This window comes from Hevea brasiliensis, chromosome 8 (genome assembly GCF_030052815.1).
Source record: "Hevea brasiliensis isolate MT/VB/25A 57/8 chromosome 8, ASM3005281v1, whole genome shotgun sequence".
Classification (NCBI taxonomy): Eukaryota; Viridiplantae; Streptophyta; class Magnoliopsida; order Malpighiales; family Euphorbiaceae; genus Hevea; species Hevea brasiliensis.
The window spans coordinates 5,468,675-5,493,041 of NC_079500.1; the positions used below are offsets into that span (position 1 = coordinate 5,468,675).

The following is a 24,367-nucleotide window of genomic DNA, read 5'->3' on the forward strand; positions in this document are numbered from 1 at the left end:
AAATATTAGTTGCTAATTTGGTGCATTTTCTGCTTTTCTAGCATCCTGTAGAAATTAAGGGGCAAATGATGGTGACTTCATCGGCCTATTGGCTTTTGCTTTCTGATGAAGTGCCCCCTACTCTGGCTAAACAAAGTGTCAATCACGGTTGGAAAAAGCACTATGATTATTAAGATTTTTAATATAATGCAGTACTAGGGGGTTCTTAATAAGACTTTTCCCTTTTCTTATTTGGCAAAAGATAAAAAGAATATAAAATAAATATATATACATATATATATATATATATATATGAGCTTGGCACACATTTTGGGAGAGTCAAAGTAAAATAGTATATTATTATCAACTAGAAGTTTACTCTCATATTCCGTAAATATATCTTACTTTTTAAAATTATTAATAAAATAATATAGTATTTAAATTTAGAAAAGATATTAAAAATGTAAAAAAAAATTATAAATTTTAACAACATACCTTCTAAATATTTTTAGAAATTCTTATTTATTATATCCATATACTTTTTAAACTATAGTTTTCATAATCTAATGATGGATATTTATAATGATTTTAAATTTATATTGACTTTTTTATTATTGGTTTTTTTTAACATGTATTGCACGTTGTACTCATTGTTTATACTTGTGATTTATTTTTTTTATATGTAATTTTAGAAAATTTTCATACTAATTAACTAATAAATCTTAAAATAATTTGAAAATTTTTTTTCTTTATTTTTGGTTTGGGGCCAAAGATATACTTCCAACAAAATTTATAGAAAATATAAGGGCTTAAATAAAAATTTTGCAAACTTGAGATGGGGCATGACCCCCAAACCATAGTCATAGTTTCGCCTCTAAGCTAGTGAGACTCTAATTTGATTATATGCCTTCTGCCATTAAACTAAGTTAGGCAAAACTAAGTTAGGCTAAGCTTTTTTATTCAGTTTATATTTCAAGGAAGACTAACTCACTTATCAATTTACCATTAGATTCAAAAGAAAATAAAGCTTGCTCTTTTTTAGTTTTTTTTTTCCCCCTAAAAGATTTACATTCCATCAATCCAATTGTCATAAAACTCATAATTGCCCTGCTCATTGTGCAATACATATGCATAAGGTCTTTCTTCCTCTCTTCTTCACACTATTTTTCAGTTGGCAGGGAAGATTTATATTCTCTTTAAGATAGACACATTGTTACTAAATATTCAAAAGACAACAGGAGCTAATGATTCTAGTGATACAGTCATAATTATTTTCTTTTTCTAATCCATAGATTAGATGTTTCCATTAGATTTGAGTTTATCCATGAAAATGGCGTAAAGTTAGAAGACTAATGGTAATTTAAAGCTCACTGCATAGAAAGTAGGGTGTGCATGGTTGTTAGGAGTTCTTAACCGAAGAATTATATCGAACTGTATTAAAATCGAAAAAAAATTATTACTGTGAAAACAAAATCATACCGAATCGAAATTATAATTATTGTTTTAATTCAGCTCTAATTATTTGTCAAGAACCGAAGGGGAAAAACCAATTTTATACAATTTTATTATATTTTGTAGATATATTTTATAATTTCAATAAAATTATAATATATACATATATGTTATCTTCATTTATGTTTAATTATAAGTATATATAATTTCATATTATTTTTTTATTTTCTAACTTTCTAAAATAATTTTAATATTAAATACATTAATTCATCTTATAATCCTTAATTATATGATTAAATCACATGTTAGCCATATAACATACTTTTAATTCTTAATTATATATGTATCTTTTAGTTAAACATTATATAATTAAGAAATATGTAAAAGATATTATAAATTTTTTATTAAGGAATATATTTTTTATATTAATATTTTTATTATTGTTTTCATATTAGAAATTTAATATTATATTTTTCATTTTAAAATGAACATAAGAATATTGTAATTTTAATTGTAAATATTACCATTGGAAATAAAATTAAAATCAAAATTTAAATAAAAAAGAATCGAAATTAGAATCAGAACCTTATCGAAATTGCTTAGAATCAAACAGAAATTAAAACCAAAACCCAAGTTTGATTCCAATTCTAATTGCTAAAATTTAAAAAAGTGAAGATTTGGTTCCGATTGTAGTTTTTAGCAAGAATCGTAATGGAATGAAAACCAAACACCTAATAAAAAGGGCAAACGAAGGTGATTTCATCGGCCTATTGCCCTTTGATAAAGTGCCCATTACATTGGCTAAACAAAGTGTCAAGCACGATTGAAAAGAGCACTATGATTAAAAGTAGTTGGAAAAGCAAAACGTAAACAAATGGTCTTACAGAACAAGTGGTACAGTGCTCTTAATATGACTTTTCCCTTTCCCTGTTTTGGAAAAGAGTAAAAAAATATAACACAATTTTGTTTAAGTATATGTCCAACCATTTTCTTCATGTATCTTCTAGCCAACAATTTTACAATGAAAAATTATATACATTTTTTTAAAAAAAATATATACATATGATTTTTAAGATATTCAAGAAAATAAAATAATACAAACAAACTGAGATATTCCCTATTTAGAAATTGGATAGTATTGCTTTTACAAGAAAACAATTATAAAATCATTTGCAAGAAATGATTTCCTTATGAATGGACATTCGAATTTGATTTTATGCCTTCAGCCACTAGATCAAGTTAGACTAAACTTTTTATTTCAGCTTATGACTCTGTTCGTCAACAGTTTTTAAGATAGCGTTTAGTATTTTGATCGATGTCAAAATACTATTTCTCTTATTTATATTGTTCGTGGCATAATATTTATACACTAATGTTAGAGGTTGAGAGAGTACCTTATGAAAAGCTATCCTTCTAGCTTTTAGAGATTAAAGTAGCATTTTAACTAATTACATCACCATTTTTACATTTAACATCTAATTGAACAGTTATTTTTACCAAACATTTCTACTTTAACAGCTATATAAATAACTAACTATTAACAGCTAACGACTAGTAAAATAGCTGACAGCTACTAAAACAGCTAATAATTACTAAAAGAGCTAATATTGCTGAACAGAACTTGTAGTTCAATGAAAACTCACTTATCAATTTACCATTTGATTCAAAAGAAAATAAAGCTTGCTCTTTTTTGTTTTTTTCCTCTAAAAGATTTACATTCCATCAATCCAGTTGGCAGGGAAGATTCATATTCTCTTTAAGATAACACATTATTGCTACTATATATTCAAAAGACAACAGGGGTTATTCTAGTAATACAGTCATTCTCATAATCACATAAGCTTGCGCACTCAATCCCATCAAGAGCCACATGAATGTGGACAGGAAATGAACTCTGCTTTTGGTAAAAAAAAACATGATTTATTTCACTGGAAGACAAACTTGCTAAGGGCTATATTTAACTTGCCACAACAACTTGCTGTAACCACTTCCAATATCAGAGAAACTTGAACAAACCTATACATAAAGAAATTGACAGTGAGAGAATGCATAAAGAAAAAGAAGTCATCTTTCATTTCTGGTGCAGTAATTATACTTCTTTTATTTATTTTGTTCTGAACTGACCTTTCTCTCCAATATATAGCTAGAGCTCTGACATCTTCACTTTTTCACATTATGCTGTCAATTAAATGATCATAATGAATATAAATATATTGATAAAGACTTGCACTTATAAACTCTACTCCTTTAGCTGCTTTCATCACTTCAAATCAACTTTATGATCCTATATTGAGTTAATTGAAGAAAAAAGAAGAAAACACTAAATAAATTCATTATAAAATAAGTTTTCAGACACATTTTCTTCATTTTATGTTTCTTCGGTATTGGAAGCAATGAATTACTTACTTCTGCGTGTGGATGGCCCTGTTCTAGCTCGCATGTAATTGTTTGTGATTGAATGCAGCTCATGGACTGCATTACTTATGCCCATTCTTTCTTGCGGAGACTCCATGGAACATGCTACTCAAACATTGATCATAGAACTTAAGCATTCAAATTTGCTTTCATTTCTTGCTTGTGTTGGACCTTGATTGCTATTTAATCTCGCCTCTTCTTCTTCTTGCAAGAGAATAGGATCTACAATCTCCAATATTCGATCAGGCAATGCCATCCTTACAAAATTGTGAAGGCTTAGACCTTCCACAAAGATATCATTCGTGGGTTTTTTGGCTGACACCATCTCTAGTAGCAGGATCCCATAGCTATAAACATCTCCACTTGTTGATGGCTCCCTGCCTAATCCATATTCTAGAATTGAAAAAAATTTGGAAAAAAAAATTGAGAAATGAATTTTGAAAGTAAATAAAGAATGTAAAGAAACCATGTATCAAACAAGAGGGTAAGATTACCTGGTGCTGCATAGCCAACTGTGCCTCTCACTCCGACTGAGCTGCTTTGAATTGGATTTGTGAGTTGAGAGAGCAACTTTGCTAGCCCAAAATCTCCAATGTGAGCAACCATATCATTATCCAGGAGATCATTGCCCGGCTTTAGATCACAATGAATGATTGGCTTTTGGCAACCATGATGAAGATAATCTAGTGCGCTCCCTACATCTATGGCAATGTTCATTCCCTGAAGAAGGCTCAGGCTCTATTGTTCAGTTGGCTCAGCATGTATTTCTGAACGTGGATGCAACCACTTGTCCAGGTTTCCATTCGGCATGTACTCATAAACAAGTGCCTTGAAATCATTTCCTTGGAAATCAATAGTTGAGCAAGATGTCATGATCCTCACAAGATTTCGATGACGTATGTTTTGCAAGACTTTGCATTCAGCCATTAAACTTTTTTCAGCTCCTCTTTGTTGAAGGTTGAGTACTTTTACTGCAACGATTGCTCCATCCTCCTCAAGGGTGCCTTTGTAGACAGATCGAAATCTCCCCGCGCCAAGAAAGTTTGCTGTGGAAAACCCTTCAGTTGCTTTGAGAATCCTTTGATAAGAAAGTTTTCGAAAAGATTTCATTTCCAAAGAACCTGGAGATTGCTTTCTCTTCTGCTTTTTGAACCAATAATATAAGGAGGCTGACAAGATGAGGACACCCGAAATACATGATATCGTGATCACAACTATTTTAACCAGACGTAATTTTCTTTTCTTCGATTCATCAATGATACATCTTGGCAGCCGTAGTTCTGGAATGCCCCCACAAAGCCTCTTGTTACCTTCAAGTGATATTGAACTCACATTTGCAAAAACGCCTTCCGTTGGAACCTCACCCTCAAAATTGTTGAATGACAAATTCGAATATTCCAAGGCAAATTTCCCTAAATACGTTGGAATTTGGCCAGACTTGTTATTCTGAGAAAGATCAAATTGTCTAAGACCTTTTAAAGATATCAATGACATGGGCATGGCACCTTGAATATTGTTACTGCGCATGAAAAGGAACTCAAGGCTACTGCACTGACCAAGGTTACCAGGAATGTTTCCAGACAAATTGTTGTAGGAAATATAAAATTCATTCAAATTGAATAAATTGCCTATTTCAAGAGGGAGAGATCCAACCAAATGGTTTTGAGATAGAACTACTGAAACTAACTTGGAAGAAACAGGAAAAAATTGTTTTGGTATGCTTCCACTAAGACTATTCCTAGAAAGACCTAGGAATAATAAATTATGACAATTTCCAAAGCTGGAAGGGATGCTGCCTTGTAATTTGTTATCGTCCAATTGAAGACTAATCAAAGATGATAAGTTTCCAATGGATGAAGGAATTTCCCCAAATAATCTATTTCTATCAAGAAATAGTTCCTCTAATTTCTGAAGCTTACCAATTTCCGTGGGAATAGTTCCTGTAATTTGATTAGCTTGCAAGATTATCCTTGGTAAGTTAACAAGATCAAATAAGCCTAGGGGGAGGTTGCCACATATTCGATTACCCGCAATGTCGAAACCTTGAAGAGTAGAAGAGAGATTGGCAACTGAAGTAGGCAAAACTCCTGTAAACTGATTAAAAGATAATTCCATATATTTCAAACTGCTACAGTTGGCCATAGATGTGATGAAGTGTAAATCATCATGATCTTCCTGACCACCTAGGTTATTGCTTTGTAAATATAACGATCTAAACTGTTGAAAGAGTCCAAACTGGACAAGCATTTTTCCATTGAAGTTGTTTCTGTTGTCCCAAAATAGTCCAAGAGGGGGGTGAATTGGACTTTAACAATTTTTCGGCCCTTGCTTGTAGCCTAATAAAAAATTGTGGCTATGCAAAATTGGTGCTTCTCTATATAAAATGAAAGTAATATGTGTTTCAACAATGTGTTCCTAAGTTGCAATTCAAGCCTCAATCAATATTTATAGCAATATCTAACAAAACATGCATCAAACAATATACAACTAATTTCTCAACTCACTCAATATGTCCTCAAGTTTATCAATTCAATCTATTCAACCAACATTCAATATCAAGTATAAAAGAAAAAATTTAAACTGCACAAAAGTAAGGAGATCCAGGTTAGAGAGATCAAACACAATGATTTTTATAGTGGTTCGGCTTAACTAGCCTACATCCACTCTCTCAAAGAACCCTCTTTGAGTCTTCTCTCCACTATTTACTCTTTTGAAGGCAAGAGACCAAAAGCGCTTTACAACTTTTCAACACCAAGCTTTTACCAAGGTAGCTTGAAACCTTCACAAGTGCTATCTCAAGCACTTACTCTCTTAAGCTTCAATAGGTGCTTGTACAACCTCTCTTAAATGCAATTTAATATTTCAACACTCACTCTTACTCAATACAAATCAAACTATAAAGAAGAGATGAGTTGATTTGCCAATGATAGCTCAAAATCTTTAAAGCTCTTGAATGAAAGCAATAAATGAAAAATCAAAGTTGGAGTTCAAATGTAAGCTTTCATCAAGTGTAAATGAAGTAAGGAAGGTGTATTTATAGTCCCAAATCATTTTAGACCGTTTGAATTTGGAACGTTATACACACTGCCCAAGACAAAATGGACGTTATTTTGTCCTTTTGTGCGAAGTTGAGCAGCGCTGATCATTTAGCAAACTAATAAAATTTTGGTAGCAGTCAGTAAACTGGTTAGTAAACTAATCTTTTTAGCAAACACATTAGCAAACTAAAAATTTTAGCAAACCAGTTAGCAAACCAAGTTAACAGCTGCATGTCTCAACTTGCAATATAAAATGATTTAGACCTTAAAAAATGTTCCAATAGTAGTGTCCAAGGTCATGATGAGAAAAAGTAATCAGAAAATAAAATTTCATTTTTGAGCTCCATTTGACTAAATTCTCATCTATTCTTTTCACAAAAAAACCTAAGGCTCAATCTTTAACACTATGCCTTTCATACATTTTCTTTGAGTCTTGGCTTCCATAGTCTTGTTCTTTTCTCATTTTGGATTTGTTCTTAAAATGCCTTTGAGTATCCTTTCTCCTTGGATGCAACTTCAAAGATACTTTAGGAATAAGACAAAGAATCTACACATCACTTTAAAGTTGGGTTAGATAGATTCTCTTTGAGTTTTGTTATCATCAAAATCAATGCTCATTTTGAGCTACACGGGGTCAACAATCTCCCCCTTTTTGATGATGACAAAACTCAATTGAATCAACAATCAAAAATAAAAGTGTGTGAAAGTTTATGTGAGTATGTGAATCCAAGCAGTATAGTATGCCAAAAATGCTCCCCCTAAATATATGCACATAATTTCCAAGAAATCTATTTTCTGTACATAAGCTCCCCCTGAGTTTATGCTATAAAGCATATTGACAATTCACAAGTATAAACACAAGTATAAACACATAACCATCAACACAAGTATCAACACATTCATATCCATCCTATAAACACATATTCACATATCCATATCCATCAACACATATCCATCAACACATTCATATCCATCCTATAAACACATATTCACATATCCATATCCATCAACACATATCCATCAACACATTCATATCCATCCTATAAACACATATTCACATATCCATATCCATCAACACATATCCATCAACACATTCATGTCCATCCTATCCTCCCCCTTTTTGTCATCAATCAAAAAGGAAACAGGAGAAAATAACTCAAAAAGAATCATGTTAGCCCAAATTTAAACGCAGTAAGGTAAACAGTAGCAAACTAAAAACCAATAGTAGCAAACAGACTAGTAAACTAATCATGCAGATAGGAAACTAAAAATTCAGATTAAATGGGAATCATTTTAGTCTTTTGCTCTTGTGAGTGGATTTGGAAGGCACCATCTTCTTCCTGGTGGGTTTAGCAGCAGGGGGCTGAGATCCTTGGTCAGCCAGTTGGTCATCTTTCTGGGGCTCATCTTCATCAGATGGTGGTTGAAGAGCAGCAGCTAGTGTCTGATATGGATTTGACATAGTCGACTTATACCGTTTCCTACCTTTCTTGGCTGCAAGGGCAGCAGCTGTAGATAGTTGAGTTGGAGCACTCTCTTGGTGATTGTTTAGAGAGGCTTCCTTCTGCTGCGTGGGGGCAGCTGCAGGTTCAAGCAGTGGTGCACTTGGAGGTTCAACAGGTGGCTCACCTTCAGGTTCTACAACCTTTTCACTATCATGCTCAGTGGGTACACCAGTTGCAGGACCAACTTCAGGTTCAATGACCTGTTCACTAGCATGGTCAACAGGGGCTTCTACTACAGGTGCAAGCTCAGATTCAACTACTTGGTCACTTTCATGTGCCACAGCAGCTGGAAACTCACCAACCTTATTACTTTCACCCTTACCAGTACTATGAGCAGAGACTTGAGTCGCAGCCTCAACCTTAGTTGCGAAACCAGTTTTCTTGGCCTACTAAAGATCCACAATTAGCCTTTTTAATTCCTCATTTTGAGTAAGCAGGTGACTCACTTTGTAGTCAACCACATCCACAAACTTTCTCAAAAGTTCAATGGACTGATGAGTTGAACTAAACTGATCATTAACAGCAGCTTTTAGCCCTTGAAGCTCACTCATAAATTCATTTGTAGAATCGGAACCTACCTTAGCTCAGGAAGAACCACCCTTTTCAAACCTTTTCTTTCTTCCATCAGTGTCAGAGTGAATTTCTCTAAGCATAATCAAATCAGTCCTAGAACTTTCCTTAGAGACATTTATATTCAGCTCTTTAAACACAGCAGTCAAGAGATGTGCATAAGGCAGTTTTCCAATCCCATAAGCTTTGCACATGTTCTTGAAAATCAAATAAGCCAAATTCATCCTTACTTTGTTAACAATGTGTCACATAATACACATGTCCAGGTGACTCAAATAACCATAGCTACCAGATTTAGGACAGAAAATGTAGTTCACCATACTGTGAATGATTTTGATATGTTGAAAAGCTTTTGTGCTAGTGGACTTTTCAATTGTGGCAGTGTTAGCAGGGAACACTTCGTTTTCAAACTCAACCAAATTAAAGCCTACCACCCTAGCAACATCCTTATGTGTGGAAATTTTATTTCCATCATTAGGCAAGTTCAAAGCCATAGCTATCATTTCAACAGAGACACCATATACACTGTCATTCAAAACAACCTCAAATTTGTCCTCATCATCAACTGTTCTTAAAGTCCTATAAAAATCTTGAACAAGTCTAGGGTAATACGCATTTGTACATTCACAAACATCCATCCATCCTTGAAACTCAAAAAGTTCTTTTAATTGAAAATTTACCTGATTAAAGTACTCCCATTTGATAAATTTTCAATCTAGCAGTGCTTTATCCACTGAGCCTGAAGATTTGATAGCGCCCTTTTTGCGTTGGGTATCAATCCCTCGCATTTTTCGCTTCTTTTTCGTTTCTGGCGTCGATACAGTGGGTTCAACATCCTTGGATGGGTCCGAAGACGCACTAGCTGATTTCGATTCAGGTAAGTTTTTCTTCCCTTTCAATTTCTTTCGTAATGCGGCGACAGGGATATTGTTGGAGGCTGATGAGGATGACGAAGCAGTAGCAGCAACAGGAGACTTTCGTTTAGCACGAGCCATTGAGGAAAAAAAAATGGTGAAATTGAACACTGGCTTTTCGGTATGTAAAGAGTGGAGAAAAAAGGAGAGACGAGAGGTCTGATGGGTTTGGGTATATTTTGCCGGAAAGAAAATGGGTTTATTTTAGAGGTTTAGTGTCGTGAACCGATGCAGAGGAGAGAGAGACAGGGTGACGGTTTCGTGTGGCAGAGGATTTAAGTTCTCTTGAGTCCCGCGCTTTTCTTATTCCACTGTACTTTATCTGAACCTGTTTTCTTCCTCCTTTTTTCTTTTATTTCAAACAAGTCTATCTATCTTTATATGCACAAATATATATTTCTACATGTCTGACACAGCACTAAGAATGTGATATCAAATGTGAAAAGATAAGTGCATTGCTGGACACGCAGAGAATTTCAAGCACAATCACCTTTTGGTTTGAAATTTGAACAGTACACGATATAGCAAACTAATTTTAGTCATGCAACATTAGCATACAACTCAGTAAACTAATTTCTCGAGTACACAAACAAGTTAGCTAATATTCTTTAGAGATTTCTCAACAAACTTATATCACAGTAAATCACTCACACATTGGATAAAATGAAATTATTATGAATTAAATTTCAAGCAAGTGTTTCACACATACCAATTTCCCTTTTAATTTTACAAAAGGTTTCTTCATTAAATGGTTTTGTAAAAATGTCAGCAAGTTGATTTTCAGAGGCAACAAACTCTATTTTGATATTTCCATTTTGAACATGATCTCTAATAAAATGATGTCTGATCTCAATATGTTTTGTTCTTGAATGTTGGACTGGATTTTTGATCAAGTTTATGGCACTTGTGTTGTCACACCTAATTGGAACAAGATTATATTTTAAACCAAAATCTTCCAATTGTTGTTTCATCCATAAAATTTGAGCAACACAACTACCAGCAGCTATATATTCTGCCTCAGCTGTAGATAAAGCTACTGAAGTTTGTTTCTTACTGTGCCAAGAAACTAGTGCAAGACCAAGAAATTGACAAATACCTGAAGTACTTTTTCTATCCAGTCTACTTCCAGCAAAATCGGAATTACTATAACCAACAAGATTAAATGATTCACATTTTGGATACCATAAACCAATTGAGTATGTGCCAATGAGATATCTAAAGATCCTTTTAACTGCACTTAGATGGGATTCTTTTGGACATGATTGAAATCTTGCACACAAGCAAACACTAAAGTGTATGTCTGGCCTAAATGCAGTAAGATACAAAAAAGAGCCAATCATACCTCTATAAAGCTTGGTATCTACTTCTTTGCCTTTTTCATCATTGTCGATTTTAATTGTTGAACTCATAGGAGTGCCCATGCTCTTCAACTCTTCCATTTTAAATTTCTTTAGCATATCCTTGATGTACTTTGATTGATTTATGAAGATGCCATCTTTCATTTGCTTAATTTGAAGTCCAAGGAAGAATGTGAGCTCACCCATCATGCTCATTTCAAATTCATTCTGCATAATCTTAGAAAATTTCTTGCAAAGAGATTCGTTAGTAGCACCAAAAATTATATCATCAACATAAATTTGCACAATGAGCATATCATTATGATGCTTCTTAATAAAAAGTGTTGTATCCACTTTGCCTCTCTGAAAATCATTTTGTAAAAGGAATTTACTAAGCCTTTCATACCATGCTCTAGGAGCTTGTTTTAAACCATATAAAGCTTTAGTGAGTTTATAAACATGATTTGGATGCTCATGATTTTCAAAGCCTGGAGGTTGTGCAACATACACTTCCTCATCAATATAACCATTTAAAAATGCACTCTTGACATCCATTTGATAAAGCATAAAATCCTTGTAACATGCAAAGGCACACAACATTCTAATAGCTTCAATTCTAGCAATCGGAGCAAAGGTTTCATCAAAATCAATCCCTTCCTCTTGGTTGTAGCCTTAAGCCACTAGTCTAGCTTTGTTCCTAACAACATTGCCTTTTTCATCCATTTTGTTTCTAAAAACCCATTTAGTACCAATAATTGAATGATCTTTTGGTTTAGGCACTAAATTCCAAACTTTATTTCTCTCAAATTGATTTAGTTCTTCTTGCATGGCAAGAATCCAACTTTCATCATTTTGAGTATCTTCAAAACATTTAGGTTCAATTTGTGAAACAAAAGCAACATTACCAAAATATCTTCTCAATTGTGCTCTAGTCATCATCCTCTGAGATGGATCATCAATAATGCCTTCTTGGGGATGATTTCTATGGAATCTCCATTCTTTAGGTAAATCTTCATGTTGGGGCTCATTTACTTGTAATTCTTCCAAATTTGGCATTCCTTTATTGATTTGATCATCATTGGCATTATGAACATCTATTGTAGTATCTCCTTGAGTTTCTTCATCTTTGTCATCAATTTGTTCTGTTTCTTGACTTGATATTATATTTTCTTTTCCAAACACCTGCTCATTATTATCATCACAAATATTTTTCCTTCTGATAGAAGGGTTAGTCTCATCAAACAAAACATGAATAGTTTCCTCAATAACTAAAGTTCTTCTATTGGACACTCTATAGGCTTTACTCTTTGTTGAATACCCAAGAAAGATCCCTTCATCGGATTTAGCATCAAATTTCTTTAAGTTATCCTTCTTGTTATTAAAATATAGCACTTACAACCAAATGCTTTGAAATATGAGATATTTGGTTTTCTTCCTTTCCACAGCTCATAGGGGGTCTTTTTCAAAATTGGTCTGATCAAAACTCTATTCAACACATAGCAAGATGTATTAACAGCTTCAGCCCAAAAGTACTTCGGCAAATTATTTTCACTCAACATAGTTCTAGTCATTTCTTGCAAAGTCCTATTTTTCCTTTCTACTACCCCATTTTGTTGTGGTGTTCTAGGAGCTGAAAAATTGTGGTTGATTCCATATTTATCACAATATTTCTCAAATAAATTATTTTCAAATTCAGTTCCATGGTCACTTCTTATAGATGAAATGCAAAAGCCTTTTTCATTTTGTACCATTTTACTAAAAGAGGTGAATTTTTTAAAAATTTCATCTTTGTGAGCAAGGAAAAATGTCCATGTATATCTTGAATAGTCATCAACAATAACTAAAGCATATGACTTCCCACCAAGACTAGTAGGAGATACAGGTCCAAATAAATCAAGATGAAGCAATTCTAATGGCCTAGTGGTTGACACAATATTTTTAGATTTAAAAGATGCTCTAGTATGCTTTCCTAGTGCACATGCTCTACATTGAAATTCATTTTCATAATTAATCTTAGGAAGACCATTAACAAGTTCTTTCTTAGACAATTTTGAGAGTGTATGCATGCTTGCATGACCCAGTCTTCTATGCCACAAATAACTAGAGTTATCAAGAGATACTAGACATGTACCATGATTAGTTTCAAAATTATTCATGTCAAGCAAGTAAACATTATTGGATCTATTTGCGATGAATAATGTGTCATTATCTAAGTTATTGATTGTACATAGAGAAGAAGTAAACTTTACCTCAAAACCTTTATCACACAGTTGGCTTACACTTAGCAAGTTGTATTTCAAACCTTCAACAAGTGATACATCTTCAATACAAGGTTTGGTTCTAATTGTGCCATTTCCAATTATTTTTCCTTTTCCTTTATCTCCAAATTTTACATGTCCTCCATCTTCCATTGTGATTTTTGAAAACTTGTCCTTTTCACCGGTCATGTGCTTTGAACAACCACTATCTATATACCATTTATCACTTTCCTTCAATCCTTTGAAACAAACCTGAAATTTAATCATTAAGCTTTAGGTACCCAAGCAACTTTGGGTCCTTGGGGGTTAGTGACCTTAGGTAAGGTTCTCTTTGGCACCCATACCTTCTTTACCTTAAGAAGACCTTTCCTAAGTGCACAAGAGCTAATCATATAACCTCTTTTATTGCAATAATAACATGTAACATTAGGCAAGGAGGATGTAGATGCTTTAATGAAATGATTCTTATATTTGTCATAGTTCATGAAACCATCAAAACCAATTCCATATTTTTCATTTGAAATTCTTTGGTTTCCAAGAAGTACATCTAAAGTTTCTTTTCCTTTTGTAAATTTTGCCAAATCATTTGTCAAAGACTCTACTTTAGCTTCAAGAACTTTATTTTTCTCAATGAGCATTTCACAAGTTTCTTTTGAGATTTTCAACTCTAAATCTAGTTCTTTAAACAAAGCAATTTGTCCTTTGTAAAATTCATTTTCTTTATGCACATTGGACATGGCAATATTTTGTGATCTCAATGATTCAATTTCCAAATTCATTTTAGTGCACTTTCTCTTATAATTTCTATACTCATCATATACTCTAGCAAATGCAAGCTCAAGTTCTTCTACATTAGGAGATTCATAAGAGTTTACCTCATTGTCACTTTCTTCTTCCTTTTGTGAACTCTCGAATTTCTCTTCAAATGCCATCATACAGAGAAGAGCAGTTTCTTTGTCACTTGATTCATCATTTGAAGATTCTTCACTGTTGCTCCATACTACTTTCATAGCTTTCTTGCTCCTATCTTCTTTTCCTTTCTTCTTTTTGAGTAATGGACATTTGGGCTTGATATGTCCAGGTTTGTGACACTCATAACATACAATCTCTTCTTTTGAATCCCTGAAGTGTTTATCCTTGGGAGTATACTTTTTCAAGAATTTCTTGTATTTGCTTCCTCCCTTCTTGAAAGCTCTTTTAAATTTTCTTGCAAGCATAGCCATTTCATCATCATCATCACTTGAAGCACTTGAGTTGTCACTAGAGTCAGCTTTGAATGCAGCTCCTTTCTTCTTATCTTCATTTATGTTTGACTTGAGAGCAATGCTTTTCTTCTTCTTTTGCTCATTTTCAACTCCATCTTTCTTATATACCATCTCATGTGCAATGAGAGAACCAATGAGTTCATCATAGGTGAATGTTTTAAAATCTTTGGTATCTTGAATAACTGTTGTCTTTGCTTCCCAAGATTTTGGAAGTGATCTAAGAATTTTCTTCACAAGTTCAGCTTCCTCAAATTTTTTACCAAGTGCTTTGAGAAGATTTACAAGATCAGTAAACCTTGTACTCATATCCGCAATTGATTCTCCTGGCCTCATTTCAAACAGCTCATAATCTCGGATAAGAAGATTTGCTTTGGACTCTTTGACGACATCAATTCCTTCATAAGTGACTTCAAGCTTATCCCAAATTTCCTTAGCAGATTGACATCCTGAAATACGATTATATTCATTAAGGTCAAGTGAGCAATGCAAAATATTAATAGCTTTAGCATTTATAGAAATTTTCTTCCAAGCATTGTCATCATATTCATCTTCATGTTTTGGAACTTTTGTAGTTCCTGGACCATTCTTTTGAGGAACATATGGACCATTTTTAATAATTCTCCATGCATCAATATCTACATATTGTATAAAATTTATCATTCTTACTTTCCAAAATGAATAATTAGTGCCATTGAAAAGTGGTGGTCTAGTGATTAAGTAGTCTTCAGCTAGTGGTGCGGGTATACAGGCAGTATTGCTAGATGAACTAGCCATTATGGATCACTCTAAGGTTGTAACACCCTAAGCAAGAGAGACAAGCTCTGATACCAAGTTGTTGTCCCAAAATAGTCCAAGAGGGGGGTGAATTGGACTTTAACAATTTTTCAGCCCTTGCTTGTAGCCTAATGAAAAATTGCGGCTTTGTTCAACTAGGTGCTTCTCTATATAAAATGAAAGTAATATATGTTTCAACAATGTGTTCATAAGTTGTAATTCAAGCCTCAATCAATATTTATAGCAATATCTAACAAAACATGCATCAAACAATATACAACTAATTTCTCAACTCACTCAATATGTCCTCAAGTTTATCAATTCAATCTATTCTACCAACATTCAATATCAAGTATAAAAGGAAAAATTTAAATTGCACAAAAGTAAGGAGATCAAGGTTAGAGAGATCAAACACAATGATTTTTATAGTGGTTCGGCTTAACTAGCCTACATCCACTCTCTCAAAGAACCCTCTTTGAGTCTTCTCTCCACTATTTGCTCTTTTGAAGGCAAGAGACCAAAAGCCCTTTACAACTTTTCAACACCAAGCTTTTAGCAAGGTAGCTTGAAACCTTCACAAGTGCTATCTCAAGCACTTACTCTCTCAAGCTTCAATAGCTGCTTGTACAACCTCTCTTAAATGCAATTTAATGTTTCAACACTCACTCTTACTCAATACAAATCAAACTATAAAGAAGAGATGAGTTGATTTGCCAATGGTAGCTCAAAATCTTTAAAACTCTTGAATGAAAGCAATAAATGAAAAATCAAAGTTGGAGTTCAAATGTAAGCTTTCATCAAGTATAAATGAAGTAAGGAAGGTGTATTTATAGTCCCAAATCATTTTAGACAGTTTGAAACCCTTTTGGAACGTTATACACACTGCCCAAGACAAAATGGCCATTATTTTGTCCTTTTGTGCGAAGTTGAGCAGCTTTGATCATTTAGCAAACTAATGAAATTTTGGTAGCAGTCAGTAAACTGGTTAGTAAACTAATTTTTTAGCAAACACATTAGCAGACTAAAAATTTTAGCAAACCAGTTAGCAAACTAAGTCAACAGCTGCATATCTCAACTTGCAATATAAAATGATTTAGACCTTAAAAAATGTTCTAATAGTAGTATCCAAGGTCATGATGAGAAAAAGTAATTAGAAAATAAAATTTCATTTTTGAGCTCCATTTGACTAAATTCTCATCTATTCTTTTCACAAAAAATCTAAGACTCAATCTTTAACACTATGCCTTTCATACCTTTTCTTTGAGTCTTGGCTTCCATAGTCTTGTTCTTTTCTCATTTTGGATTTGTTCTTGAAATGCCTTTGAGTATTCTTTCTTCTTGGATGCAACTTCAAAGATACTTTAGGAATAAGACAAAGAATCTACACATCACTTTAAAATTGGGTTAGATAGATTCTCTTTGAGTTTTGTTATCATCAAAATCAATGCTCATTTTGAGCTACACGGGATCAACAGTTTCTTGCTAAAGATAATTCTCGACGTTCTGAATTGTTGGATAATGACACTGGAATTGATCCACTGAGGTAGTTATCTTGCAGTTGAAGCCTCCGTAGATGAGGTAGGAGGATGCCCATGTCTGATGGAAGACTTCCATGAAGCATATTAACAGCCATAGAGAAAATATTGATGGAAGAAATATTATAAATGACTGGAGGGATGATACCTAAGAACTTGTTCACACCAAGTCCGATTATTGACAAGTGATTTAGTTTTCCAAGGGCATCTGGAATACTTCCACCAATGAAATTTTTAGCGAGAGACAAACCCTCCAACGAACTCAGGTTCCCGAATAGAAGGTGGAAGGGCTCCAGTCAAATAATTTTTAGCGAGCGAAAGTTGTCTAAGCTTAGACAAATTGGCAAGCTCGGTTGGAATGTTTCCTTCTAGTTTGTTGTCTTCTAAGATCAGCACGATGAGGTTTGAACAGAGGGACAAGTTTGATGGAATTTTTCCTTCAATTTGGTTGGTGAACAGCTCAAAAGCTTGTAGCCTAAACAAGCGGCCAACTTCAGCTGGGATTTTACCTTGGAGGCTGTTGTTGCCCAGTCTTATCTCCCTAAGGAAACTCAAGTTTCCTATGTAAGGAGACAAAAAACCCACCAAGCCTTTGGATTGAAGATCGAGAATGGTGACTCTTTTATGTCTGCGACCACAGGTGACGCTTTGCCAGTTGCAGAAATAAGCAGAATCATTCCATGAGCTCATGACATTTTGAGGGTCATGAACAATCTTTGCCTTGAATTCTAATAAAGCAAGATGATCTGTCTCATTCCCACTACCAGTTGTAGCAGCATCAATGGAAGGAGCTTCCAAGCTCAGCCGCATAAGGAGCAAGTGGACAATGCATTTCACAGAAAATGGAAAGAGGATACTCAAGCCCCTCATTTTTTAACAGAAAACTGCTTTAGTTATTTTTGTTTTCTAATCTGTGCTTATAGTTCAAATATCAACACATTTAGTTTGATTAAATAGGGATGTCAGTCTGGTGCAAAAGAGTAAATGTTGGGCTAACTCATGATTATTTTATTATCTGGTTATCCATAAATTAGATGTTTCCTCTAGATTTACCTTTATCCATGAAAATGGTGAAAAGTTAGAACACAAAGAACCTTAATTTAAAACTTGACTTAGACCTAAGATAATGGGTTTACAATTACAAGTTTAATTTAATATGTAATTCTACTGCATTATCTTCAAATATTATCACCGTGTAGAATGGGAAAACGAGGGTGACTCCATCGGCCAATTGTCTTTTGATGAAGTGCCCACTACTCTGGCTGAACAAAGTGTCTCGCACCATTATAAAAGCACTATGATTAAAAGTAATAGGATAAATAAAACGTAAACAAATGGTCTTACCGAATATGAAAAAGTATAATTTTATATAATTATAATTTAAAAAATTTAAAACCTCGCACAACTTGCAGGCAAATGAAACATTATGGCTCACCTCAAAGGAGAACTGCTCAATGAAAGAGTGGTCAGAGCACCAGAATTAGAAAAATGTGATAATCTCAATGTAGAAGTTGATTGATGATATTCTTAAGAAGGTTATAAACATGTAAGAATTCAAGAAAGATATTCAAGTAAAGAAAATATTGCAGACAGACTGAAAGATATTCAAGAAAAGAAAATATTGCAGACAGACTGAGACATCCCCTCTTTATAAATGACCAATTGGATAACATATAGTTTTACAAGAGTGCAATTACAAAACCAGTTGCCAGAAATGATTTCCTTATGAGTGCAGAAGGCCTCCTAAAGTATACATGTTGCAGACAACCCACGAGGGAAAAAAACTGAAAAGAAAATATATAACTTGGAAGACAAATAGAAAGATTCTATCAATTGTCTATATATCTAATTCATTCAGAAACTTTCATCATACCTACCTTTAACTGATTGGTTGAACAGAAACTGCCACAAACAGATTGTCCGACTGCACACATCAGGCCAGTTGCTCATGTCTTCCACATCATCTTCTCTAACTTTGAAATGGTATAGTTCCACTAATTTTCCTGGAAATGGATTACAGGATCTACTCTGACAACAAATGGTCAGGTCAAGCATCAATGACTTCGCTGGAGAGTTATTGTCCTATCTTCCATCCAATTAACATAAAGTTCACAGTTTTAATCTGAAGTTTTTCGCAGGATGATTTAAGCATGAATTTTTTTTTCTACAGGGTTAATTTAGTACTCTTTCAATTCAAATTTCCATGGAAATCATTAATGCGAGGTTGGAGATGTTAAAAGGGGCGAAGCAGACAAGATTCAACTCTAATGGATTGCTAATTCCGTTTTCTGGCTGGACTTTAAAGAAAGTTTCAAAGCCAAACCATTAGAACTCTAGTGAACGAAGGTCAGCAAATTTCTTGTTTCTCCTCTTCCCCTTCCCAAGCTACTCTCTTCAATGGTTTAGTCATGTAATCCCTCAAATTTCAAAGGGATTTTATCAGCAGGGGTAAAGGTGAGTGTATATCTTCTTTCTCTTATCTGTCACACAGTTACGTACACTGCAGAGCTCCAAGGAAAATTAGAGCATTTAGAACTTGACTGTGAGCTTAAGACATTGCATTCATGAAGGTTCTTTCTTTTGAAGCCACAAAAGTTAGTTGTTTCGTGTTCAATTAGCTGTCTAATTGAGCTACAAAATCAACAGATGAAATAATGATTGTATTCTGATTCAATTTTTTGCTCTGTAACTTGCTTTTTTTGTTAATGAAATTGCTTGCCTTATAGAAGGAAGCATGGAGTTTCTTGATTTATCTGATAGGAAAACTTGTTCTGCTGTGTTTGAATGTGCAGCTTTTGATCCTTTCAGATCGAAAAAGACAATTAAATCAACTTCAATTAAAGGTTTTTAGGCCAAAAGAAAATCCAAACAATTTAAAAACATCACTCAATTAGCATAATAGAAAAACATAGGACACTACTAGATCCAGCTAAGAAAATTTCAGGGTATCAGTTTATGTCCTAAATTGTATCGTCGAGCAACAAGCCTACCTAAACCTTGAATATGAATATTCCTTGGAAACAAAGTCACACTTAACTTCATAACAGCTAAATTGACAATTTCAAAGTGACAAAGCAAAAAGAAGCATATCATCAACATCACTCCACTTCCCCTGCCCTGTAGCCTGATGGTTAAGCGTGTCTTGTAGTCCAGGAAATCTCACCTTCAGCTAAGGATACGCAGGTATATATACACTCTTCCAAGCCCAATTAGGCTGCCTCCCAATACAAAAGAGAGCACTCCGCAGATCACATTCAAAAGAATGAAGCAATTAAAAGAAGAGCAAATCCATGAAGACCAGTTGGTTCTTGAGGAGTCTTGTGTTCAAGAGAAGGTTTTGCCGCCTCAGGAAGAAATCAGTTTTATAAACAAGGTAAGAGAACGCCTAGACAGCCATGATGATGGTTATGTGTACAAAGATTTCCTCCATGGCTGGAACTTGTACAAAGGAGGGAAGATGGGCAAGCATGACCTCTACTGCCAGTTAGTTGATATTCTTTCTTGTGACCATAAAGATTTTCTTGCGGAAATCAAGGAATTTTTGACAAATTCCAGGGCTTGTCCTCTGGCAGAATAACTGAATAAGTGGATTGTATTGAGGCTGCAACTTGCAGCTTCATCTTATCTCAGTTGTTGACATCCAGAAATTTTGTGAAAACTTGTCCAATAGCGTTTCAAGTGTAATTAAGAAAGATATAATCCTGTCTTTTCTTCTTCTAAACAGCTTATCTTAGTAGCAATGATAATGTCATAATATAATAATTATATGGTAATTGCAGTTAAAGGGATAGATTTTATTTTAAGAATAAAAGGTTTGACTTGATTCAAGTGTTTTATCGTTTACAACGATAAAAGATTAGGAGCAATATAGATTCAAATAAACATGGGTGAATTTATATATTAAAACCCACTCATTCTCTTGCATCGCTTGGCAATGCTATAAAATAGACTCAAACTTCACCTTTCACAACACATCTATTAATATGGCTATGATAATATAACAAAATAAAATCCAACATGAACAAAATCCACTAGTCCATGTATTTCTTTCTGCCTATACAAAATAGTTAAGTGATACAATATACACAAATTCAAATAGCAGTACAAAAACAATTCTATTCTGTAAGTTGATCCAGTGTTCAGTAACCAGGTTAGAGTGAACTTTTTGGTTTTGGTCTACATACAAATGCTCAATCACATTGAATGATATTCGTGTGTATCGGATTAAGGTGATTCGGCAACTGGTACATTTGTATAGGTACAAGTATAACTTTCCACCTTTGCACCATTTTCTTTGACTTCTGTCCATGAAATCTTCCACCTCTTGTAGAGACTTATCCTGTATTGAAAAGATCCATTGCAGATGCATCAACAGACACAGAATCATACATATACGTAATATTTTCCTTTTTAGCCAATAATATAAGTTTAAAGAACTAAATGCTCCCGTAAAAAACAAAAGAACGATAGACTGTGCAAGTCAACTTTGCTTGAATGTGGATATTGGAAAGAGGAACCACATGACTAGTTGTCTGGTACATGATCAATGTTTCCTACCCAAATTCGAGTGAAACTACTACTGTTCCAAAGAAACCCAACGACCCGCCTTCTCTTAAGAAAGCCTATCCATTATAACTGCCTGCAACTGTTTGTTTCTCTTTGGATTTCTAACCCATTAAATCTGTCTATGAACTACAAGAATAAGCTATATAGGAAATGCTCCCATAATGCCAAGAAGGAGGGGGGAAGGCAATGCTGTGGATTCCATATATCTGTAAAGGTGAAGCATATCACATATGCAACTAGAATTATCCTAAGGGAAAGCAAGAAAGTTAGAAAAAAGAGATACTGGGCAGGCAATTTCATAGGGGAAAGCAGCTAGTTAGCCGTTGGTGTTTAAATTCTCTATCAGTGAGAAATGATAACAGAATAAAATGAAGTGAAGATTTTATCTATTTAATCCTAAACTTAATCTAGTTTTTTCAAGCTACAAAACAACAGTATTACTGGCATTTAACAAGGCAAAGACCCTTTTTTATCTAACATCACCTTTTTCACAAAAATAGAATCTCGCTTGATCTATTAGTACCCCTTTTATAAGGTTTCCTACATCCATACCAACACCATATCTGATCATAATCCTAAAACAACTGCATGAACAAGGAAAAAGAGAAGGAGGAAAAAAACAAACAAACTAACAAACCTCTCTGTTTCAATACTCCTCTTTGCAAGCATAAGTGTCAAGAAGACAGGAACCATTGCTGCACATAAATGCTTGAGGGTGTGCCCACTGACAATATGATGAGTCCATCTGTAAATTGGTTTATCTGCTGCTTCTTCCACCTTAGCTAAAAGATAAAATCCTGCAAAACTGGGAGTAGTAAATATTCCACATTGCAAAAGCACTAAGGGATTTTAGGAATACAACAGAGGAACCTGCTGATGCTGAATGGAAAACACAGACCTGCTGCCCAAAGCCAATATGCAGAATGGGTATACATTGGAGGTAACAAGATAGCCATTAGTGGAATAGCAATGCAAGGAACAAACTGGACTAGTGCATATGGGCGGAGGTCATCAAAAAACCTGCATAGACAATTGAGAATCACTAAGAAACTACATTTGACAAGATATGCTGGTCATAGGCTCTAAAACATGTTTCATAAAGGTTATACAGTGCCCTAGGTTGAAGTGTAGAGTGTAGACCCAATATCATCTAGTTAAAAAATTGTCAAAAGGTGTGACGATACATCAGGATGATTTTAAGCCCCAGCGTTAAGACCTGCCTGTCACTCCACCGCAGGGGACAGCTTTATAGTAGGGCACATCAGATAATGAGGGCATACCACAGCATGGTATATATAACCCATCCAGGAAAATTTTCTTTAATGTTGCCCTGTTCCTTACTATAGAAACACTTTCAACAGTAAAAACCCTTGATATTCTAACCAAGATGTGAGAATTAGTTTTTTTCCTTCCTAATCAAGAAAAAGTACTCATCGCCACCTAAAGAAATCCAGGTGATAACATTAAATTCCAGCGAAGGATATAGAAATTAAAAAGAAACTCTCATAAGGAACAAAAACACAAGGGACTTGCCTCCAATATGCAATGCTTATAATACCGGCCAATATTAAAGGTAAGATGGATATTGCGCCCTTTCGCTCATCAATCCTTTCAATGAGAAAAATCGCAATGATCGATGTGAATGCAACAGTCATCTGCAACATTGATGAACAGTTAGTAGCATCAAATGTGAACACAAGTACCCAACAACATAAGTAAAAAAGAAAAAAAGAAAGAAGTGGTAATCTCTTTTCATAGAAAGAAACAAGCAGAAAACTCACTGGCAGGCGATCCCACACAAGGCGAGCATCATCAGGCTTGAGATGGTAGTATCCAGAGCCAAAAGCAACAGCAGCCACACCAAAGAAAAAACATGTCCAACCCCAAAGCTCACCTTGCAGGCTTTTTAAGGTACACGGAAAATTTTAAGACATACACAACGAGCAGCCTCGAAATACGTAAAAATACATAACCTTTGCTCAGGGGTATTGATCAATTAGAGTAAATATGAAAGACACTTTAATACCTCAGCTTAAAATAATTCCCATGATAGCAAAGCACAAGTCCAATCACACCAATAACAAGGAAAGGAAAATTCGAAATGACATTCAGAGTATTAGGTATTCCTGAATCAAAGAATATAACAAACCAACAATAATTAGAATTAGAAGTGAATTGTAACCCAAATACAACAATATCAGAGTTAACCCAAAAATAAATGCAGACAAAAGCTGAACACTAAGCAACTCAACTTGCATATACATAAATATAAACGTATTGGATACTCAAACAAAACTAATTTTCTTCGAATTCCTTCTGGCCTTGCTCCATTTCTTGACCGACACAGATGTAAATTTCTATAGAGTACCCGACTAGAAGCTATTTATTGTGAGAATATATAAAGAGAACGGGATAGGAAAAGAGATGGGTAGGTTGAATTACCAAAGAATTCGCGTTGATCAGCGAAATCATGATATTCTTCAGATTGAGGAATGGCCGGAGTCACAATCATCAGTACTACGAAGCAGACAATCGCCACTGCCCATGCGTATATGGTGCGTCTTTGCATATTTCTATTTCACTTTCCTTTGTGTATTTGCGAATCAAAGAGAGAGAGAGAGAGAAACAAGAGCGGAAGAAGAAGAAGAAGCACAGCGGAAAGAGGAAGAGACTGAGGCGGACTTTTAAGAATAATAAAAAAATTAAAAAAATTAATAGAATAATAAAAGATTTTTAATTTATTTTTAATTTTTTGGGGA

At 34.2% G+C, this 24,367-nt stretch overlaps 3 protein-coding genes across 3 annotated transcripts; all 3 read right to left on the reverse strand.

The window, feature by feature from the left end:
• Positions 1 to 3,955: 3,955 nt before the first annotated feature.
• LOC110643179 (probable LRR receptor-like serine/threonine-protein kinase At3g47570) lies at positions 3,956 to 4,563 on the reverse strand. Its single transcript, XM_058150610.1, has 2 exons — positions 4,341 to 4,563; positions 3,956 to 4,239 (listed from the first exon to the last, which is right to left on the reverse strand). The coding sequence occupies exons 1-2, from the start codon at positions 4,561 to 4,563 to the stop codon at positions 3,956 to 3,958; spliced, it is 507 nt and encodes a 168-aa protein (XP_058006593.1).
• A 21-nt stretch (positions 4,564 to 4,584) lies between these two features.
• On the reverse strand, positions 4,585 to 5,988 carry LOC131181992 (putative receptor-like protein kinase At3g47110). Its single transcript, XM_058150611.1, has one exon. The coding sequence runs from the start codon at positions 5,986 to 5,988 to the stop codon at positions 4,585 to 4,587; it is 1,404 nt and encodes a 467-aa protein (XP_058006594.1).
• A 15,072-nt stretch (positions 5,989 to 21,060) lies between these two features.
• Positions 21,061 to 24,259, reverse strand: LOC110643195 (uncharacterized). The gene is made up of 7 exons (XM_021795464.2): positions 24,051 to 24,259; positions 23,635 to 23,734; positions 23,390 to 23,510; positions 23,142 to 23,263; positions 22,507 to 22,628; positions 22,246 to 22,405; positions 21,061 to 21,381 (listed from the first exon to the last, which is right to left on the reverse strand). Exons 1-7 carry the CDS (start codon positions 24,175 to 24,177, stop codon positions 21,267 to 21,269), a joined length of 867 nt encoding a protein of 288 aa, XP_021651156.2. The 5' UTR covers positions 24,178 to 24,259; the 3' UTR covers positions 21,061 to 21,266.
• Positions 24,260 to 24,367: the final 108 nt, after the last annotated feature.

What these genes read in the sequence shown, in the direction of transcription:
- LOC110643179 (XM_058150610.1), bottom strand. Translation starts at nt 4,563, where the DNA reads ATGAACATTGCCATAGATGTAGGGAGCGCACTAGATTATCTTCATCAT. An exon ending in AGTTGGCTATGCAGCACCAG is followed by an intron (nt 4,240 to 4,340) that starts GTAATCTTACCC and finishes TTTCAATTCTAG; the next exon opens with AATATGGATTAGGCAGGGAG.
- LOC110643195 (XM_021795464.2), bottom strand. Translation starts at nt 24,177, where the DNA reads ATGCAAAGACGCACCATATACGCATGGGCAGTGGCGATTGTCTGCTTC. An exon ending in TGATCAACGCGAATTCTTTG is followed by an intron (nt 23,735 to 24,050) that starts GTAATTCAACCT and finishes TCTTTGATTCAG; the next exon opens with GAATACCTAATACTCTGAAT. An exon ending in ATAAGCATTGCATATTGGAG is followed by an intron (nt 22,629 to 23,141) that starts GCAAGTCCCTTG and finishes TTGTCTATGCAG; the next exon opens with GTTTTTTGATGACCTCCGCC.
- LOC131181992 (XM_058150611.1), bottom strand. Translation starts at nt 5,988, where the DNA reads ATGGCCAACTGTAGCAGTTTGAAATATATGGAATTATCTTTTAATCAG.